Source organism: Apus apus, chromosome 10 (genome assembly GCF_020740795.1).
Source record: "Apus apus isolate bApuApu2 chromosome 10, bApuApu2.pri.cur, whole genome shotgun sequence".
Lineage (NCBI taxonomy): Eukaryota > Metazoa > Chordata > Aves > Apodiformes > Apodidae > Apus > Apus apus.
Window position 1 is genome coordinate 7,106,247 of NC_067291.1, and position 21,602 is coordinate 7,127,848.

The 21,602-nt window shown below is 35.1% G+C and overlaps 1 protein-coding gene across 1 annotated transcript in view; it reads right to left on the reverse strand.

Annotated features, from left to right (window-relative positions):
• Positions 1-1,142: 1,142 nt before the first annotated feature.
• Positions 1,143-21,602, reverse strand: part of MINDY2 (MINDY lysine 48 deubiquitinase 2) — a 36,599-nt gene continuing 16,139 nt past the window's right edge. Inside the window, exons 7-9 of the mRNA XM_051628491.1 lie at positions 12,397-12,570; positions 10,993-11,166; positions 1,143-9,584 (exon numbers count right to left, since the gene is read on the reverse strand). Of these exons, the coding sequence (XP_051484451.1) occupies positions 9,465-9,584; positions 10,993-11,166; positions 12,397-12,570 (468 nt within the window). The 3' untranslated portion in view covers positions 1,143-9,464. The remainder of the gene's footprint in view (positions 9,585-10,992; positions 11,167-12,396; positions 12,571-21,602) is intronic.

A 21,602-nucleotide genomic window follows, 5' to 3' on the forward strand; every position in this document is an offset into this window, starting at 1 on the left:
GCTTATTTTCAGCCAGGCTACCACAAATTAACTTGGCTTGTAGTGGTTGGAGAAGCCTACATCTGCAGTCTTGTTCAGTGCTTTTCGTTACTGTGGTCTCAAGCAAAAGGGATGCATATCTTTTTAAACCTTTTGCTTTTGTCTGACATTGAATGGCCTGTGTTAAGTCTTTAACATGAAAGCAGCTTGTCATGTAGGATTTGAGTACTTTTTACAGATCCAGATTGTCTTTTAAAAAAAATTACTTAAGAGCCAAGGGGAACAAGCTGAATGCTGCACGTGGGAATTTGCCACCCTCAGCTGCTTTCTGTTTGCTGTGTGGCAGAACTGCTACATAGCTGCAGTGTTTCAGATGAATTAAGTAGCAGAAAATGAGTTATACGAAGTTGTTCTTGAGTAGGTAGACTTTCAGGAAAGAGGAGGAGAGAAGCCTGGTATAGCAGAATTTTTTATAATTAATCCTTTGTGAATACTCACAACTGACAAATGTTTATGTTTAAACAAGAGAAATATGCTGTATCAGCAGATGTTTCAGGACATTTGTCCAGTAATAACTTACCTTGAGGCATTTAATGTATCTTGTATGTTCAGTTCTTAGAAGAAGCAGCTAATAAGTTATATTTACCAAGTTTTTTTGCTGAAGTTTCCAAGAAAGCGCACATTATCAGAAGTTTGTATCTATCTGGCTGCAATCTGTGCCTTCATTAGGTGTAACAACACATCCACAATAAGTATTTGCTGTAAGATGAATTTGTAGTGACTAATGGATCAGATGGACAATAAGGAGGTTTATATGACCTTGAAACTATAGAGAAGTACAAAAACCAAACTTGAGATGTGACTTGATATCTTACAGTAGCAGATCTAGATATGCATTCCAACTGGTAGAGGTATCAAGAATAGTTCCTGACTTTTTTGCTTAATTAAATGAAAATGTAGTTATGCATATATAGATACTTCATTTGAATTAAAATATTGAAATAAACTAGGATGATAAGAGGAAAAATCTCACTGAAAAGAAATTGCCAAAACCTTTGAATTCATAAAATATTTAGATTAACAAAAGTCTATCCTTTCATATTACAGAGCAAGACTTTTTTTTATTTTTTCATCCAACTTTTCTTATTAGAAAGGAACTTAAATACCTAAATGAAATGTTTATTTAAATTTGCTCACTTAATTTTTTTTTACATACAACAAATTTCAGAAGACTGTTAACCAAAATAAATCTCAAGAGAGTAAATATCTTAAATTATAGAGAGGCTGACATCTGGGGACACTTTAAAAATGATAACAGAATTAAACAGTTTCTTTTGTGGTACACAAACAGGTATTAAGATACAGAACTGGACTCTAAAAATTAAGTGATCAAAATTCTTTTAACAATTTACAAGGAAGATGCTTTTTCCTTAGTCTTTAAAAACACATTAATACAATAGAAACAATTAAGGCTCTTGAAATGCAAAACATTCAGTAGTTGAACTTGTAGATGCTGTTCCAATGTTGGGTAACAGTGCAGGATCAGGATGCAAAGGATTTCAATCACATACCTTGATACGAATGACACTGCATGACTAGATTTAATGTCATGCACTTTTAAAATAGAATTTTTAAAAATTTAACCTGTCTCTAGGTAAATCTGCAGTAGCTTGCATTTTATTTTTGCATTCCTTTTAAAACTAGATGTAGAGATCAAGGTAAGCATTAGATGACTAAGAGGTTCACAACTAAACTGCTGATTTTCACACAACAGTTGTACAAGTCTGGTGAACTAGGAGCAACTTCTGTAGGATTCATTGTTGTGTGTTTCATCTGTAGTTTTGTTAATAAGCTCCCATGGATACACAGAAAATTATTGTGAACAGATGTACAAATAACAGCTCTGCATGTATTTACCAGCTAAAAGGATAATCAAAATTATTTATGAAAACTTTGATGAGGTAATATAAAAGAAACCAAAACTCCTGTCTTTTAACACTTAAGGCTCTACCAGGTTATTGTGGGGGAACTGATGATAGCATTTTTCACTGCCTCATAAAGTAGCTGCAAGGTATTAATATTCTGTGACTTTATATAAGAACCAGTACTGAGCAAGTAGCAACAGACTAAGAATTTATTTCAGTGGGACAGGACAAGTTACTTGATACTTTCTCTAGCTTTAAGAATCACCATCAAATTTTTTTGAGGCTTGACCTGTAACTAGTGATGATACACTGCAAAAAAAATAGGGGAAAAGTCATTCACAAGTGACAATTTGTCCAGTACAATCTGATAGCAGCCTGGGGCTAAGTATTAACTGCTTTCTTTTTGCAAGTGCAAACTGCATCAAATCCAGAGTCCTGCTTATTTAGTCTCTACTGCAATTGTATGACCAGTTGCATTCTTTGACATAATGTTACACACACTAGTGGTTTCCAGAGTTACCAACATACAGGGGAAGGAAAATCTTGCTGCAATAGATTTGTCCCTTGAAATCATTGTACCTTTGGCTATGTTGTTAATGGGTTCTCAAAAGCTATTTTTTCTTGCCAGCCTCAAACAGAAAGCAGGTAAGAAACCCAGAAATGCAAGCATACTGCTGTAAACTGAGCGTAGGAAAGGCAAGCCTGCAATTACTGCAACTAGGCATGATAAAAAAATGCAACTGCTGGATTAGAAATAGTTTAAAAATTCAGGAGCAGATTCATTGATTCACTGTATCCGCAGTGGCCTTGAAGACAACCAGCTACTGTACTTTTCCAAGCAAGAGAAGGATTTTATTTCCATGGCAGTAAACACAACTCAATTGTAAAGTCTACCAGGGCTGCAATTGGCCCAAAAAACCCCATACTGTTATTTACTCACCACAAACAGAATCTGTTTTCAATTTTTCAGTCTGAAGGACTTAACTAACACTCAACTGTAAATCAAACCAGTAACTTAATATAAACCAGCTCCTTTTGGCTCTGATTAATCTGCAACAAAAAGCCCTAAAGTTAAGACACAAGTTAATGCCCTGACAACAACATGCTGAAGAGAAAAGGGAGTTGCATTGGAAAGAGGTATTAAAAAGTGGAACAGGTAACATGCTAAAAAGCTAGCAAAGCTGAAGACACAGTTAAATTTAAAACTGAGCTTGTTTTTTCTCTAAAAATACACACCATAATCTCAACACTTGTTTTCATAATAAAAAAAAAAACACAAGTAAAACCAGCATAGATTAATCTTTCTTACTTGGTCTGAGATTTTTCAAAAGAATAGTATTAGTCATCAGCTTCCTTTGCACCTTTTGGCAGATCCAGCTGAAGTTGGAAGTACAGACACTGCAGTTGTTTCTCCCAGTTCTCTGCTTGCAGAGCTTATACACGTTGGTAATTAACTATGAAAAATTGCAGTAAATTATGAAACTGGTTTGTGTAAGTATCCTGAAATATGATCCTCCTCACACCTCTGCTAGTATGAAGCTGGAGTGGATAGATACTTAGTATAAAAAGATATAGGAGAGGCATTAAGCACTGCAGTACTGTCCTGGAAGTTTTAAAGGATCCTAAGACTTCCTCAGCCACTGCTCATCACTGTGACTATGTTAGCTACTGCAATTCACAAGGAACCAGAGTAAAAAACCAAAGTGTTGCATTTTTTGTTTAGTAATAATTATTTTCCTAATACTTACTAAATCCTTCCAGTGAAATTCCTACAGCCTAAGATTGCTACTGACAAAGCAGTTTGTTTGTTTGTTTGTTATAAAGGGCAACTGCAGTGTATGTAGCTAAATACAACATTCTATCAGAAAATCAAGTGTTACAGTGGTTTTTTTAAAATATCCATATAGGTGTTCTATGTAAATGTACAAGGCAAGAAAAACGTGTGAAATCATTACAGTTCTTCAGGAACTTCATGCATTATTTAATTTTCTGTATTACCAAGAACATTTCAAGGTAGCTTCAAAATCTATTAGAAAAGCAGTCATGTAATTTTCTGTATTTGTTTCATAGAAAGGATGTGCATTTATAGCACAAGCAGAAATAATCACACTAGCTTTACTGTAGCTGGCACATGTCATAAATTATAATAAGAACTTCATGACAATATATACTTAAAATTCATATATGGGAAAGTCCCTATCATTATGTCACATCTTCCTAATGTCTAATCTAAATATTCTCAGTATGAAAACTACTAGCATTAGATAAAGATGGCATGGTTATGTCTAGTTAAACTACACTGTGTCTTCATGAGCTGGGTGAATTTACAGTAAAGGAACTGGGCCACCAGATCAGCCTGCCTTTCAATAGTAGCTGGCTACCACAGCTCACCTTGGAAAACTCCTCACCTTTCTGTATTCATTGAGATGCAACTTATAACAGCTCTACTATAAAATCAGAGATAAGAATACAATTTACATTAAATTTTAGAATTTACCACTGCCAAAAATAATGGTTTGGCAATGGTAAAAACCTGAAGTTAGCATTTTCCTTTAACTATTAAATACTCTTGTATTTAAATCCATCAGAGTTGGAGAGTTGGTAAGTGTAAATGCTGATTTTGTCACTGTTATGTCTGTGTCGCAAGGCAGAAATGTCAGTATGGGAATGCTTGGAAGGGTTTACTAGATTACAAGCATAAACATTAACTCCCCAGCATCACAGACTGGACCACATAAGCAAGCCTTAGGAAAAAATATTCAGTGCAAATATTAATGACTAGATATGAACCGTTTATAAAAAGGGGAAGAAATTGTCTGTTTTCATCTTGTTATTTTGGAGTCCTCACCCATGACACACCCTTGTTTCTTCTAATGCAATTTTGACCCTTTCCTTGGCATGTGCCAGGGAACCCAAACAAAAACAGAAGGTTTCAGACAAACACAGCAGTTATCCCAGCTTTTTCTGGAACACTGTGAGAAGAAAACTAAAAATGCTCAACTATGTCAGGTGACATTTTCAAGACTGTTTGGCATAATCTTAATACTGAAAAATTACGTCTGAAGTCTTATCTGAAAAAAAGTCTGTGGAAGTTTTACTAGTGGCTTCAACAAGGTAACAGGAGCTTCAAGTTGAGACAGACTGAGCATCACATACTTCATCCAGCTCTGGAACAGAGGATCCAAGTTCATAGGAGCTCAGGCCATCATCGCATGAGGCACTGGCAGACCACTTCCCATATTTTACTTGGTTTTATGTCTAAACATAAAAATTAAGGACAAATTCCTAAACAAGTCTCCAGAGGTCATAAAAGGACTTGTATGTTCCAGCCTGTCTTTCCTCCTCAGCGTTTCCCTACAGCACTTGTTCCTCACCACAGCAATGACAGTCGAGCTGAAGTATGTTGGTTTGCTACTGGACAACTATGACAACAAGCAGTGAAGAAGGAGCAGCTATATGGAAACATCAGGGAAGTTATAATAAAATAGACTTCTGTATAAGTGATTTTCTATGAAAGTGTGTCATTCATCTCACCAGATTCTCCCACTCAAAACAACACTGCAAACAGTCTATTACTAGTTATGCTTAAAAAAAACAAACTGCACTGAATACCAGATAAAATGTCTGAGTTCTTGCATGTGACATTTGCAATCATTGGACTACATGAACATTTTTCAGCATCAGATTTTCCTTGTAACCAAGGCCTTGTTATCATAGCATAGATGGAAAAAATGTGAACATTATATTGCAACCAAACTGAGGCTTATTTTTGCTTTTCTCGAATAGGCTTTCTAATGAGGGTAGCCACATCAATTAACTTACATTTTATGAGTCACCTGCTGTTCAAGGCTACAATCTTAGAAAGTCTGCTTTTATATAAAATAAATACAGCTCTTAATCCAGTGTGTTGTACTGGATGTACTTTGTATAACCTTCAGCCTCTGACTAGGATAAGCATCCCCTGGTAAGGATCTAAGCAAGGAGCTGCCTTTGGGTTAGAGACCTATTGGAGCAGGAAAGAAAAGTTCCATTACATCAGCTGCACCTTTTGAGTATTTCCTGCTGAATACACCAAAAGATTCAATTTCAATAACTCAAATTCCTTTTATTACATATGGAAAGTTTTTTCAAGAACTTGTGTATACAAGTTAGGAGAAACATTTGACAATAGTGTGAAGTATCAGATGAGTGGAGAGATTGACTGGCAATCCAATGCAAGTGTACACAGAAAAGCATGTGTTTCATTTTTAGCTTGCGTGTCTGTGATCCACAAAAAGAGCTTTGAAAGACAATCTGAACATGTACTTTATTATATTAACTAGATGGCTACCTATAAATTATTTTTTTGCATTGTGTTTAAGTGAATTTTCAGGAATGCTTATTTCATCCTCTGTTAAAATCTTCCTTTGCATCTGCTTTGCTGGGTCTCAGAGTCCATGAGTGTCACAAGAAAAGTGGTCTATTTGAGCATTTACAAAGTGCCTTTTAGAAAAACATTTACCTATGGCAGTGCTCAGGTTTTTGCTAATTTTAAGAATACTTGTATTTAGCTTTATTTCACAACTACAATGCAACAACAAAAACTCTATGATTCTGTTTTCTGTGCTAGCTTTTATCTAGTGGAAAAACATGTTCTACTCTACTTTTCTGGACACTTCCAGATATATTATGTCGGCATTTGAAGCATGTGCATGCTAAATTGTATAAACAGATTTAAAAGTATAAATCTGTACCCTTCCACCAGAATATGCTTCAAAGGAATTAACAGTCAGAAGTAGACAGTCTTTCTGGTACTCCATGAATATTTTGTAACACTGTTTTCCAAGCTCACCATTACAGGTAAAAGCAATTCTGTTCTATTTTATCGTCAGATACTGTCATAACTACTAACTTTGATAGTTGCTTTTGGAATGGTTAGTCACAGTAGGATATAAATTAAGCTTCCAGATATATTAATATAAAAAAAAATGTTGTACAACTTTTGCCACTAACAAGCTCAACTCATGCAGAACAATGTCCTAGATTTCAGGAATTCTTTACCTTTTTTCCAAAGCTTCAAGACCTGTGAAGAAAAAGGACATTAACAAGGAAACAGCTTGAATAGCATGCCTGTCACCTCAAATAACCTGAAATTCTTTACTCATTTCTTGAAAGAGAAACTGAATGATGTGGGAGTTCAGACTTCATGATGAGTGTTGACATTTAATTCTTCTTTCTTTGTGACCAAATAACAGTATTACCATAACTACAGTCTATTAGGTTTCAGGCACATCTGTCTGAAACCGGAAATGTTTTTGAAATGAATTTTTCTAGTATGAGCAAGTATCTTAGGCAAGAAGATACACTGCATAGCCACAATGCCTGCTCCAGATAACTTTGTTCAAAAAGGAATTTAAAATGGCAATACTGTTACTGAAAATAATAAGATAACAAACACTTAGCTCGACATATTTATTTTTCAAGGTCAATAAATAAATGTAAATACACAAATTTGGAAAAATCTTAGTAACAGAATGTTTTTAAACAACATTCTGGCTTAAAGTCTGTTATTGACACTACTGGAATATTTTCTGATCTGCTTTAAGTAGTTAAGTCATGTTGGTGATCCTCCATCACAGTAATTTGTTTGAAGTAGTTAGGCTGCTGCAAAGGAAAAAAGGGAACAACCTTTGCTTTGACATAGAAAATTATCTGAACTGCATACATTAAGTATTAAAATTACTTTTCTGGGCATGACTTCCAGAGATGAGAGAAATTTTTAAATGTACAGTTTGCGTATTAGAGACCTCCTACCATTCATTATTTCATTATTATAAAAGGGATATTGTAACAAAAGTGGAAAACAACACAAAAGAAAAACAATGGAAGAAAAAAGTTATACAAACTGGCCCTTTTGTTAAGACATTCTTCCTTTGTCTGATTTTCATTCTAGGTTCGTAACAGATTTCTGTGATGACTGGTTCCCATCACTGCAGCAAGTCTGCCTGAAATAATTTTAAAGCAGCTTTTCACTGGTGGACTTGTCTTTAATACCCTCTGTCTTACTGACACTCCTCAAACATCTGAAACCAGGACTGTCATATGCCACCTGGCTGCCTTAGCTTTCCCAGATTATTGCCTACTAATGCACTGACCCAGGCTTAGAGCAGGAATACGTAACATGTCCAGGAGAAGCAGCCTTTTGAAAAAGTATCTACAAATTGCTAAATAGAAATTTTTTTATAAAAAAGGTTCTGCAAGAAGGTAATTGATACTGACTTAATGCAAGTGGAGGAGGATTTGTGGTTCCCTCAAAATTCAGCAAGTATTCTGTTTCTGTATTCTATAAATACTACAAGACACAACATGTTTATTTGGTTCCCATAAATTAGAAAAATCTGGTTTTCAAAAAATTCTAAATTAGTGATTTAAAAAACAAAATATTACACCTGACCACCTTTTCAAACAATCTCAGAGAGCAGCCTAGCTTCCCTCTCACCCTTCAAAAGTGTGCTTTTTTAAGGATACATGAATTACAAAACAAACAAAGTGTGTTTTTAACTAGAGCACACTTGCTTAAATATACAAGTGGACACGTTAACATCATGTTAAAGTTCAAGGTACTTCTGGAAAAAAGGCAGATAGTTACTGTAACTCTGCATTCTTACGTAGAATAATGATTATTATAGATCTTAGTTTCCTCTCATCATTCACCTATCATATGGAGAGGTCAATAAATAAGAACTTATCTGGTCCAGTTTACCTACAAGAGAAAAAATACTAAAAGAAAAAGAAGTTACTTACAAAATTACTTGTTTAACCCTGATAACGTCTGAGTTGCCATACCCAGTTTGTAATTGCAAGAAAAGCAAACAATATTCATCTTGCTTATTAATAAATGCCCCATTTTCTATGACAATTTTTTGTATGATGCCTATCGAGTCACATATTCTTGGGGCAAGAAAGCTGGCCAGGATGTGCAATGATAGCAGTAATACAATATAAATCTGGGTTCAAAAAAAACAAACATACCAGATCCAGAAGCAAAGAAACCTGGACACATGGAGGAGGCAGTGCCCAGCTGTTATTCGGGCTCTTGTATCATGAAGACTATACCCAGCCTAAGATATAGTTTCATACCATGTAAGTTACATAGAATTCTGTTGTGCTCGTGTACAGACTTCAGGAAAAAGTCTTGCACAGAATGAGTTACCTCCTTTGTTTAGAGTAGAAGATAAAATAGCTTACTAACTGACGTAATGAATAATGGATGTCACCATGACACAAAACTTGCCATGACTTGTGTGTTCAGCTACAAGGTGCAGTATTTGTTATGACTAACTCAAAGCACAGCCACATCCAACTGTGATTTGGAATTCCATCTTGAGCAGCACTCACTATGACTTTGAAGAAAGTCCATATGATTGTAACAAAGTCACCCATCCTCTCTTAAAATGTGAACAAAATCCATGGGGTAATCAGGCACAGGCGGCATGTAACAGGTTTGTCTTCTTTTTTTTTTTTTTACTGGTTTTTGCTTCTGATGACATGCACTTGGCTCCAGACTAAATCCATCTTCTGTTACAAGAGAACACAGCTATTCTTCTCTTTTTCTTTCTCTTTCTCTCGAGGCTCTTTACGTTTGCGTTCATTACTCCCAGATTGTCTTCCACTGGCTGGAGAAGCAGCGCCTTGTACCTGCTATGTAGAAAAAATAAAATCTTGAATAAAACATTATTGTAGATGCAGTCTGAAGCATTACTCTATGCTCAAGTTCACAAAAGCTTAACTATTATGCAAACAGCAGAAGCCAGGTAGCATCATTCCCTATAAAAACTCCAGAATTGCGTCAAAATTTATTTCTAAAAAAACCAAATTCAGGTAAAAAGTAAGTTTTAAGTCCTGCGTGTCCCTTCTTTTATGTCCACATGTTCAGATCAATTGTTTCAATAATAAAATTTGGCCAAATTTTGGCACTTCTGTATTAGTGTCCTGGATTTTTTTTTCCTAGTTTCTTTTATAAGGACTTAATCCACATTTTAAAAGTTGCAGTGGATGTATTAGTTTTGACAGCTGGATATGGCAAAGCAGCAGCTTTTTGTCACTAGGAACTAATAACTTGGCAAGGGAGTTGGTATACAAAGGCAAGTTTAGTTAATTCATCATCTATTCCTGTTACCCATTCACAAATGAGCATGCTGTTAAGTCCTGCCAAGCAGGTTCTTCAGTTCTTTCTACCTTTTTTGCATCCAGGAGTAGTAAAACTTTGTCTTAGAAGCAGCTACTGATGATTCTATTAAAGCAGTAAGCAGTGGAAATAACACTACTTTTAATAGTCAAAATTCCTATTTCATGCGTATAATCAGTTAATGGTTCTGGATTAATTCAAGTCATCAATGATTCAGCCTTCATACCCGTTATTTTTTAGGTATTTGTAAATAAAAGCTGTTCCAGAAGGCTTCAGCAGTCAAGAACGCCCCGAATCCAGAACACCAACTTAAACATTGCCTCTTGCACACAAGATTCAGTTATACGGCAATTTTGTGAATACTTGTGCATGAATAATTTTCCAAACATTTTAAATGCAACTGCTTATGGGGAGAGGGAAGGGACAGAAAAGTGTGCTGGGATAAACTGTTGATTTCTTCATTTTCAACAGGACTGAATAGATTCAGCTGATATCATAGACTGCAACACCTAAAAATGTAAAGCAACCAACTTCTGAAAGACAAAACTTTGATTTCTATCAAAAAGCTCCTATTTGAATGCTATTTTGCAAGTTATGTAAAATATTCACTAATACAGTCTTTGCAACCTTGCATATTCACTCATCCCATCGTTCCACCTTCAATAGTATGAATGAAACCCTCATTCAGAAGGTTAATACTCTGAAATGTTTAAGTGGCAGCAACTGCTGGATCTGCATGCACACTCCAGCAATTATAGTGTATTTCTTAAGACTCCTATATTCATCTTGTCACTTGCTGTACAGAACATAAATGGCAGTCTTATCAGTCTGAAACATTTACAAACATAGATATGTCCATGTATCTATTAAGTTAATACTCTCTAAAACTCATGATCATATTCTGTAATAATGCTTTCTTACCTGGACCTGAGCAGCTGCTTGTTCTTGTTCCTGATAGTATTGAGAAGCTCTCCTGTCTTCCTCTTCCTGGAGCTTCTTTGCTAGCTCTAGATCACTGATTCCTTCTGGGATCTGTTCCCAGTTAATCTCTTGATTTTGCTGCTCTTGTTGTAGAGACAATGCCATCAGATAATCCTAAACAGTAAACTTGTTTATTAATGCTCTTTCACATAGAAAAGAGCCAAGTCATTATCAAGTTAATTTTTCAGCATGTGCAGCTACACAGTACTAGCCATCCCTTTTCCCCCAGCCTCATCCTCAAATACATTTACCTCATGAAAAATATGATTTTTTTTTCATAACCTGGACTGCAGAAAGGCTGAAAACTACTTTACTCTTTTTATAGTGCCTATGTCACAACATACAACACACAAAAGCTCATTAAAAATAATTGCTTGCAGGTTTAAGTTCCATTACCTGGGCAGCAGCAAAAAAAACCGAAACAGTGCCAGTTCATAACGGTTCTAGGTAAAAGTATAGATTTTGAAACTGTCTCTTTGTAATTTGTCATTTCTGATTAACACTCTGATTTATGCCTGGTAGAATATCTGTCCCCAGTGTACTGAAAAGTGAGGAGAGTGCATCAATAAGAAACACTAACTCCTAAACAGATGAGAAAATAATCAAAAGGTAGTTTTGGACATATCCAAACAGAGAGCAACTTAAGGTATTACTAGTCCCGTTATCTCTTCCAGATTCTTTATGCTACAAGAAAGAGATACAGTACTTGAATTGATTAAAAGGATCTGCTTTTTTTCCCCTCCAATATTTAAAAAACATGAATGGTGATTACTCTAAAGATAAATGTACTTTCCCTGTTCAGGATGTCTTTCCATGTGACTACACATTAACTGATAGAAGTCCTGATTCAACACAACTTCCAAAAAACTATGATATTTAATTAAGAATAGCAAATAACCACTATCACACACAATCTGCTATGGCTTTTGTCAGCAAAGAGGGCAGCACAAGACAAAGTTCAGTTATGGCAATATTAATAAGCTGAAAGAATTTGTTACAGGGGGGGAAGTTTCACAGTGCTGCTTTTGTTTCCATATACAAGGCAGATGTGACATTTCACCTGAGTTCTTAAGTGAAGTGGGTTCTGAGAGACTGAAAAAGGATTTTCCAAACTACTCATGGTGGGTCTTACTCTTCATCTCTGAAGCCATGCTAATTTCTCCCAAGTAACACCTCTGAGAACCCCAACATAGAGTATCTGAAGATTTTTTTTTATAGTCCTATATATGTAAGAGTACACACACCTGTATAAGTATAGATATGTATGACTAGAAATAAATAGTAATTGTTATGCATAGTCAAAAGCAAAGAGAAAAATACAACAGAAAGGCAGAAATCCATTACTTGATCTATTTGATCCTGCTGCCCTCTGTAGACAGTTTCAGGGTCTGACGGAGGCCGTAGGTGGAATTCAGAGTCACAGAAATTTCCATCCCCATCCACATTGTGTAAGCTTTCCCAAACAACTTTCTCTTCTGTAAGAAAGCCCTGGTCTGTCACCAGCAGGTAAAGCTGACCCTATGCAGAAGAATAAAGAAAACCTGTAAAACTATAATATTGTTTACAATCCAATGTAATTAGCAGAAAGGATCAGCTAATGCAACTGGTGCAGTCCAGTAAAACGTTCATTTAGATTTCTTTTAAGCAATTTCAAAATTTAAATTAATCAGCTACAGCATTAAAACACCAGATACTAATATTAACTGCTAAATTAACAGCCACTCTTGATTTCTGTATTCCATCTTGTACTTTTTCATTATTAAAGTTCATACTGACAACTAACATGAAGCATTACTCTGTACCTTGATAAATCCTTGGAAACACACCTAAGTAGCACACCTGAAAGACTGCCAATATAAATTTTAAATTCCAGGACAAATTACATTAAATTCCAAAGGCAAAATCTGAAGACAAGAGGTGATCTTTCCAAATAATCCAAGAGGCATTACCTCAAAACAGCTGCATCTTACACTTCATGTTTTATAATGGGTTTTGATAGAATTTGAGGTTTATTTCGATTGAAAAGACTAATGTCAGATTCTTGCTATCACTTGTCAGAAGTAACTGGTTTTGATGGATTTTAGCCTTTTTGCAGTTCCACAAGGCCAAATTTCTCAATTTCAAACTCTGAAATTATAAAATGGGCTGGTCTGGGAGTGAGAGAGACAATACCAACAAGTCCAGAAGCCAAAGTACAGGAAGGATGAAAAGCAAGTTTAGGTTGGAGGAAGGGGAGTGGAGCTGAAATCAAAAAGAAATTATAAAAGCAGGTCTCAAGTAAAAGGAGATGATGCTGCATGTTTGAGGGACAGGAAAACAGCACAAAAATCCATATTTAAATTGATATTTAAATTTTAATCTTACCCTAACCTTTTAATAATCTTCTTAGATTTACACTCCAAAGCAAGAATAACCACACAGCACATTAAGACTGAAGTTTCCATTAATATTACTGAATGCACAGATCAAGATATTAAACGCAAAACTCGTGGCAGTGTTTTAGCTATAAAAATCAAAGCAGTTTATTGCGACATCCATAAAAATTTGCTATTTGGTTTACAGCAGCACTCAAAAGGTTCTCAAAGATCACTGTGCTAAAGATGGGCCAAACTGTGCCAAAATACAGGAGGCTGTTCCTGTTCTAATGATTTCATAAGCTGAAAAGGCAAAAAAATGAGAACAGTGCCCCTATTCAATAAGAACAGAACCAGCTCACTGATTTCTCTCAAGTCATTAAAACACTGCCTAGAAGATATGCTGAAATTAAACTGGATCTTCAATCCCACTAAGCTTACAGCCATCCCTTCTGCAGCTGGTCAGTCATAGGACACAATAGAAAGATTTGCAGCTTCACATGCAGCGATTGCTCCAATGTTACCTGAAGCCACAAGATGCTCTTATGCAAACGGCCAAACAGAACAGATGAAACCCCCCAGAAAGGCATTACTATGTGTTCAAGCTTTAGAATGGCAACTACCCCCAGCCCAGGTAGGCTTACAGACATAAATACTATTGTCAGCAGCAAGTCTGATCATGAAACACATTCTAAACAATCATCTTTCCCTCAGAAACCTGCCTCAAAAAATGAATGCTACTTCTGATGCTTAGAAATCAGACAGAAAATAATTCCATAACATTCCCAATTTGCACAGAATACCTATTTCACAGCATCCTCTGAGAAGTGTTTAAAAATGTTAAAGATTTTGTGATAAGCGTATTTGAACCTTGGATTTTGACCAGTACATTGATTCAAACAAACCCTAAAAAGAAAAAAAGGGTGGAGTTGCCAAGTTTTCCTCTATTATGCCATAGATTTTAAATTACTTTTAAAATAGCTCAAAGAGTATAGCTTAAGAATAAAACTGAAATAAGAAAATGTTAATGCTTTCATAATCTCATCTTGTAAGCTGAACTCCTCACACACAAATATGAAAGTACCTTTATGGGATCTGAATATAGCATCTGTCATTCAAAAACATTTTAAAGCTTCTATTTCAGTCTTACATAAAATTCATATTCTCTACTTTTAGACTTCCTCAGTTGAACTATACCTGAACACTGATAAAAAATGCCACCCTAGAGTAAATAAAAAAATTAATACAGCTCCCTGAAGAAAGGCAATAAACTGCCTTATGTATCAGCACATTACCTGAACAATACCATTCCAATACCAACTGCATAATTTAAAAACATGTTGTTCACTTTAACAAAACCCAGCAAACTAATAAGCACAGACTCCCTAGTACTTAGGAAGAGACAGAGTTCCTTTGCACTGTATTGAAATGAAAGACCAATGGGAAAGCACAGATCTGAGTTCCAAAGTCATCTTGCCCTTTTTAGTTTTTTATTAAGTATTCTGTTCTCTACTTTGTATTAGCAGCATTTAATGTTGTTGGTTTTTTTAAAATAGATTCCCAAGGACCCTCATAATATTGCTGACTTGTGATAATAATTGGATAGCTTTCAGTTTCATATACAAAATAAGAGGAGCCAACTCTTTTTGTATTAGGTGTAGAGCTACTCATCTCTACAGAGTACCAGTCTTCCCAGACTTCCTTCTACTTGAAACAAGAAAATAAAGGACATACCTATGGGCTGCCTTTGTAGGCACTGTTCTAATGCCATGCATGTTCTCTTCCCAATCCTAAAGGCTCGCAGGCCAGCTTCACTGGCACACCAAAGCTCCACTGAGAGGCTGTGTGATATGAGAAAATCTTTTATCATATGACCTTCACACTGCCTCTAAATTTGAGCTGCACTAATTAATGACAGGCCTAGTATCAGGAACCAGACACCATTCTCCAGCACTTTCCACATCATGAGATCAGTCTGCCTGCTAAAAGACAGTGGTACACAAACGAAGATAACAATGCCATTTCTGACTTGGGTTTGGTAGTTTCACACCAAATCTGTAGCCTACCAAAGATTCTGCACTTCAGCTCCACTCAGAGTTCAACACGCAAGGAGGGAAAAGGAAAGAGGGAGCACAGTGACAGAATCAGTCAGAATTACTAAGTGTAGAAACATTTGTTTACACTCAATTAAAAAAAATAGGAAGGAGGTTTTTTTAAAAAAAAAAAAAGGTAAAAAACCAAAACGTGTTTTGTACTTAATAGACCAGGGTCCTGATTCTGCATTTGCTTTCTAGTCAGTGTTGAAGTTAAAACATGATGAGCACATTAAGGTCACACAATTCAGCTAATGAATGTACATAAATATACTTTTCAAGTACACCTTGCCAAAACCAATACCACACTTAATAAATGTGCTTCCACTTTCATAATATCTTAACTGGCAATTTCTAAAGTATTGCCAGCTTATATTTTAGGTTTATTTTTAAATATATTTTTCTACATAAATACAGTCTCATGGGTTAACACTGCTCCCCAAAATGCTAACACATGATATAGAGCATTAATATCTACTAACAACTGTTGCCAACAGGAAACAAAACAATTAGAAAGTCTCAAGTGCATAACTGTGAATGTAAACTGTGCCTACAATAAAGAGACAAATATCTAGATGTTGTAGACCAATGCCCAGATTTTATAGTTTCACATATAAAAAGCTTGAAATAAAGCTAAGAATAAAAGCAAGATTCTTCTCCTGAAGAACGATCTCTTAGTCTTCTGGTTTGCACAAAAAACTTGTCTGAAATGCAGAGATGTGGGCTGCAGGTGACATTACTAGTTCGGAGACCTCCTTTTCTGGCGTTGATTTTATGATCAGATTAAGTAATTACAATTCATGCTTTTAAACTACTTGTTCTGATGCCAATTACCAAGTTTCCAGCAGTTTAGAAAACTGAAAAGAAACGCCAAACACCAGTCCAATAGGCTTCAGACAGTAATGACAAGTGTTTTAAGCCTTATCATTTAAAGCCTACGTAAATGTTCTCTTGGACTTCTGGATCAGACCCCTTGTGCACACAGTGCCTCTCCTATGCCAAATTCAGACATCAAGTTGAATGTCCATAAAAAACTGCAGTGATTGCTCTGGAATGTACTGTATAGTTGAACAGAAGTCTGTGTTGAGTTCTGAAATGGAAACCCAACATTTATAAACTAGAAAAATATAACTGCAACACACATACTTAAAAAACCAAACAGGTAAATGTCTTGTTACTTTTCAGTAAAGAAAACAGGTTGTATCACAGTCATGTCAGTGGGAAAAACATTCCAACTGAACTAAGGTAGTCTTACCAAACTGATCCCCTCTTTACAGTCCTGTTTTTCCTTGATCTAGGGTATTATCATTTGATGTATTTATTATCTGTGTAATGAAAAGCAAAGGCAAAAAAAAAGAAAAAAGCACATCTTTAACTGCTGACAATGATTACTGTATAACATGAGCCAAGACTATTAATATGCAATTAAAGGAAAGGGAAGTGGAATAAACAGCTACTTGGGCAAGTGGACAAATAGTGAATGAGATTAAGGATCTGAGAACTGAACTGCCATTGTTAACTAACATTCACCATACTTCAACAGATGTCTAATATATTACAGAATTGCCGTATTTGCTTTTCTTTTATATGCAATCATGAAATTTAAGATGTTATTTTTTTTCTATAAACATGTGATCCTTTTCAACTTTTTTCAACTCAAAAAATAACATATATGGTATTATGGAAATTTCAGTCAATTTTCAGAAGAGGAATAGTAAAATATTAATTATTCAAGACTATATTAATATAAACTGAGTAAACAAAATATAATTGAACTGATGGTGTATTCTGAAGTGCAATCTGTCAGTCTTCAAAATTACATTGTGATATCAACTCAGCAGCTTTAGAAAAAAACAACACTTAAGTCTTCAGATGAAGATTACTTCAAAACTTTTCATATTCATTTCTGAAAAAACTTGCTGCCACCAGATTCTCCTACTATTGTTACTTTACTCCTCCACTTCCATGACTTTAAAGTGAATGCTGTATCTAAAATGAAGAAAGTACTATTGAATGAACCCTTTCCATTTAACTCCTACTCCCACAGTTAGGAATTTGGAAGGTAAGTACAAGTGGCACAATAGTTACCTGCCTGAAGATTAACCTTTTAGAACTGTCCATATATTAAATTGACCTGGAATATTTCAAAACAGTAACAACCATTTTCAAATACAGTGACAGTGAATTAAAGTTTTCCCCCTTTTGCTTTTTCTGTTGTTCATAAGCCAAATACTATTATAAAAATACTAAGTATTTTAAAGTGTTCAAAGACAACTTGTCACCTATTGTTGTCCAGCTCTTCATCCACATAACTACTGTAGAAATGCCTTTTAAATATCTGCTAGCAGACTGTTAATTAACTTCTGTCTGCAGTGTATAATAGCACTGATACCTCCCTGCTCTACATCAGGTATTCACAATTTCTCATTTTGCAAGAAGCACTTCAGAATAAAAACAAAACAAAACATCTTTTTTTGTTAATTTAGTTAACAATTAAAAAATAATAAAAATAAATCCATGTTTGTGAGAAGTCACTTCAGTTCCCTTCCTTACAAATTCTTTTGGATGCAAAGGAAGCAGTTTAACCAGCCTAACAATCAAACTAGTTGGGCACTAGAGTATGCCCAGTGTTTCCAGGGAGTTCTTGCAACTACTTCTAACAGCAGCCTATGAAAAAAATTTTCAAAGCAAAGACACAAGAATTCAGAATACTGTACTGTTTCTTCACAGCTTCACATAACTATCATTTTAGTAAAGCAACTCTCTAAAATAAGCAATCCAAACCAAGGTAAAGATCTTTTGATCTGCCAGTGGAAAGCCATTCTAAACTCAGTAATGCCAGTGTCAGTAAATCTTCTGTTTTCAAATTGATATTGCATGTCAAATAGTAAAGACTGCAAACTCTTTCTAATACAGACTTAAAAAACAGGAAGTTCAAATTGTATGCACAAAGGATGTTACCAGACTCCACCCGTCTCATTTCTACTCTAAAATATCCACAGGATTATCCCTTGACAAGTCACAGATAAATACATATATAATATATTTAAAAAGAGAAAATATCATTTCTCTCTAAAATAAGCTCACCAGATGGGATGTGGAAAGAACTCTAACAAATTTTAAAAGTAAACCTGTTCAGCCAGGCACCACAAATATTAAAAATGGCTCAACTGAAATCATATATGGCACCATATATACAGAGCAGAATTAAGGCTATTTTGGGTTCACCTGTTTTATTATAAAAACTGATGTTAAACTTTACAATTTTTAATTATTTATTATTTATTAATATTTTTATTATTTTTGTGAATATTTGAAATATTTCAGTACCACCAAGTATTTATTTTTCTTAAATTACTCACACTTGCTCCTCAATTCTAAAGCCAATTGTAGAAAAGCATAAGAGAACTTGCACCGAGTTTCTGCATTTCCTTTGAACAAGCTTAGCAATGTTTTATTTCCTCCAGTAAGCACTGTTAAGATCAACCTACATTCTACTTTCTTTGACATGTAACATAGTGAAATCCAAGTTCTTTCACTAAAATATTGGCCTCAAAAAGCCCCACTGAACTTCAGAAATAACCCCACCATGCAAATCACTGTATCAGCTGCACATGAAAGCTTCCAAATAAAAATTTAGGTTTTAACTTCATTAGAGTAATATTTAAAAAGCCTAACGTACCTAAGGTATTTTCATTATAAATGCTTGCTATTATACGCATGTAACTTCTATAATATTATGTGATATATACCTCCCTTTGTTTAACTTCATAACTGTTTTGATTGTATGTTTCCCTATACTGGTTTGGAGACAGAAGAGGGAAGGGCAATGCTAGAGAAAGACAAACAAATTGCATAGTTCTTGCCCTTAAAGTTCTACACCATAATCTTCTCTGGCTTTTGTGTGGCTTCTGTTTTCCTGACAGACTCTTCTCCACCATACAGCTACTGCTGACTGCTGCTCAAACCATGAAACAAAAGAAACTCCATTAAAAATCCACAGAGCTAGTATTAAACCTAGTAAAAGGAAAGAGCAAAGCAGTTGAAAAACCTCAGCTCTGTGGCAGAAATGCATTTGGCATTCATATGAGTATCCTGGAGGTCCAAAGACTTTTGGATAGCTAATCTTGGCTAAAAGCCCAAGTCAAGTCTATTTCTGACTGCCTTCATATGAAAGAATACCTAGTCATACAGCTACTGCAAACAGCTCAGGAGGTTAGAAACACACAGGAAGGTTACTGCTGACTAAAAAAAATTGGTTTTATTAGGAGTTTTTTTGATACGTCAAGTTCTATAATGTACTACTCACCAGAAATCCAAGGTAACATGAACAACACTGTTTAGAAGTGACAACCCCAAGAACTAAAAGCCTGTAGATAGCATGGAATGCTAAACAGCATGGAGATATTCAAAACCCGCCTGGATGCAGTCCTGAGAAAAGTGCTCTAGGTTTTCCTACTTCAGCAGGACAGTTGGACTACAGGTCCCTTCCAACTCCAGCAATTCTGTGATTCTGTGAAGAGCAGCTGCAAGTGAAGGTCACCCTAACAACTACAAAACAAGAACAATGGGCCATATTCCTAGACTCAGCATGTCAGAAGTCTAAAGACTTCCCAGAAAGGACAAGATTAAAATCATAGTGACTTAGAAGCAGTAAACCTTGAATACACAACAAACAAACAATATTATTCTTTAATATTTTAAACTCAGTATTTCCTAGGACTTGGTTTTAGTTCATACAGTTAAAATTCAGACAGATTTTTACTCACTGCATCAACCTGTTCTTTATTACTAATACTAGTTAAGGATATGGAACTCACTAAAGTGTTGCATTTTGTTTCTTTAAGAAAATAGGATCTCAACTGAGAAGTATGTTTACAAGCACAAAGCTGATAAAGCACTGACAAACACACCAGGTTTTGGTCTTTCATCTAATACTAGGTTGCAGAAGACTACAGTCTACGTTCTACAAACAAAATTCTGTATTGAAAATTCACAAGGTCAAAGAGATAGACATTGACTGTATTTAGTAAAAAGTATATTTTATATTTCAAAAGTTTGAATTATAGCACAAAAATGAACATTTTCCAGGAGAATTTAAGTATTTTATCTGGAATATCCTTTCAATTAAGTAAGAAAAAGGTTTCTTGCACCTCTAGTTATTGTTTGTACCCAGAAAGTACATCTGTTCTTCTATTTAGTATTCTCCTTTTAAAATCAAACTTGTTTGAGGTTGGGGATTTTCTTCCCCATACTGAAAGCCACCATGAAACAACGTAAAGGCTTACTTGACAAACCACTACAATCTATTGCAGTTTAGAAAAATGCAGCTAACCAATAGTGTATCTGTTAAAATAGTATCATAAGAAAGCTTAATCAGGAAATATTGCAATTACAGTTTTGGCCATAAAGAGATACGTCCTATAGTTTTGGTGTTTGTTTTTTTTTTTTTTTTTTTTTTAAACGAAGGAGATTCTTTTACCTGTCCTACTGCTTTTAGCAATCCCATTCTACAGAGATTTAAAACAAACCTTAGATGTGCTCTAAGAAGCAATTAGAAAATTAAATGTGTTACCTGTTTGCAGAGTGAATTGTTATTTATCAGGACTGCTCAGAGCTTTAGTTCAGCTTATGAGTAGTTATTCCAAAGGCCAAGAGATAAGCATTAACAGTCAAGATTAATAGAGGGAGCAAAAGGACTAGTACTGCCAAATGGAAAATTTAGTGACATTGACACAAGGGCCACATAACAGATGGCAAAATCAGTGATTCCTTAAGTGTTTTTCTATATTACGCACCCCCTTTTTTTTTGCATTTATTAACATTATTCATAAATGCAGGTGTACATGAAATTTAAGTCTTATTAAGTATCAGATAACCAAAATATAATTTAAAGAGTTACATACAAAGGCAAAAATGTCACACGTGTATTTGAGAGACATTTCCAATTATGTTTTGACATTGCAAGCCAACGAAGAGTTTACTTCAAAATATTCACATTTATCACTGAAGAGAAGAAAACTATTAGATCTTTGGAGACAATTTGACTGTGCCCCTTTAAGTCAGGTACATAAAAACACACTATCATCTTAGTAAAGGAAAA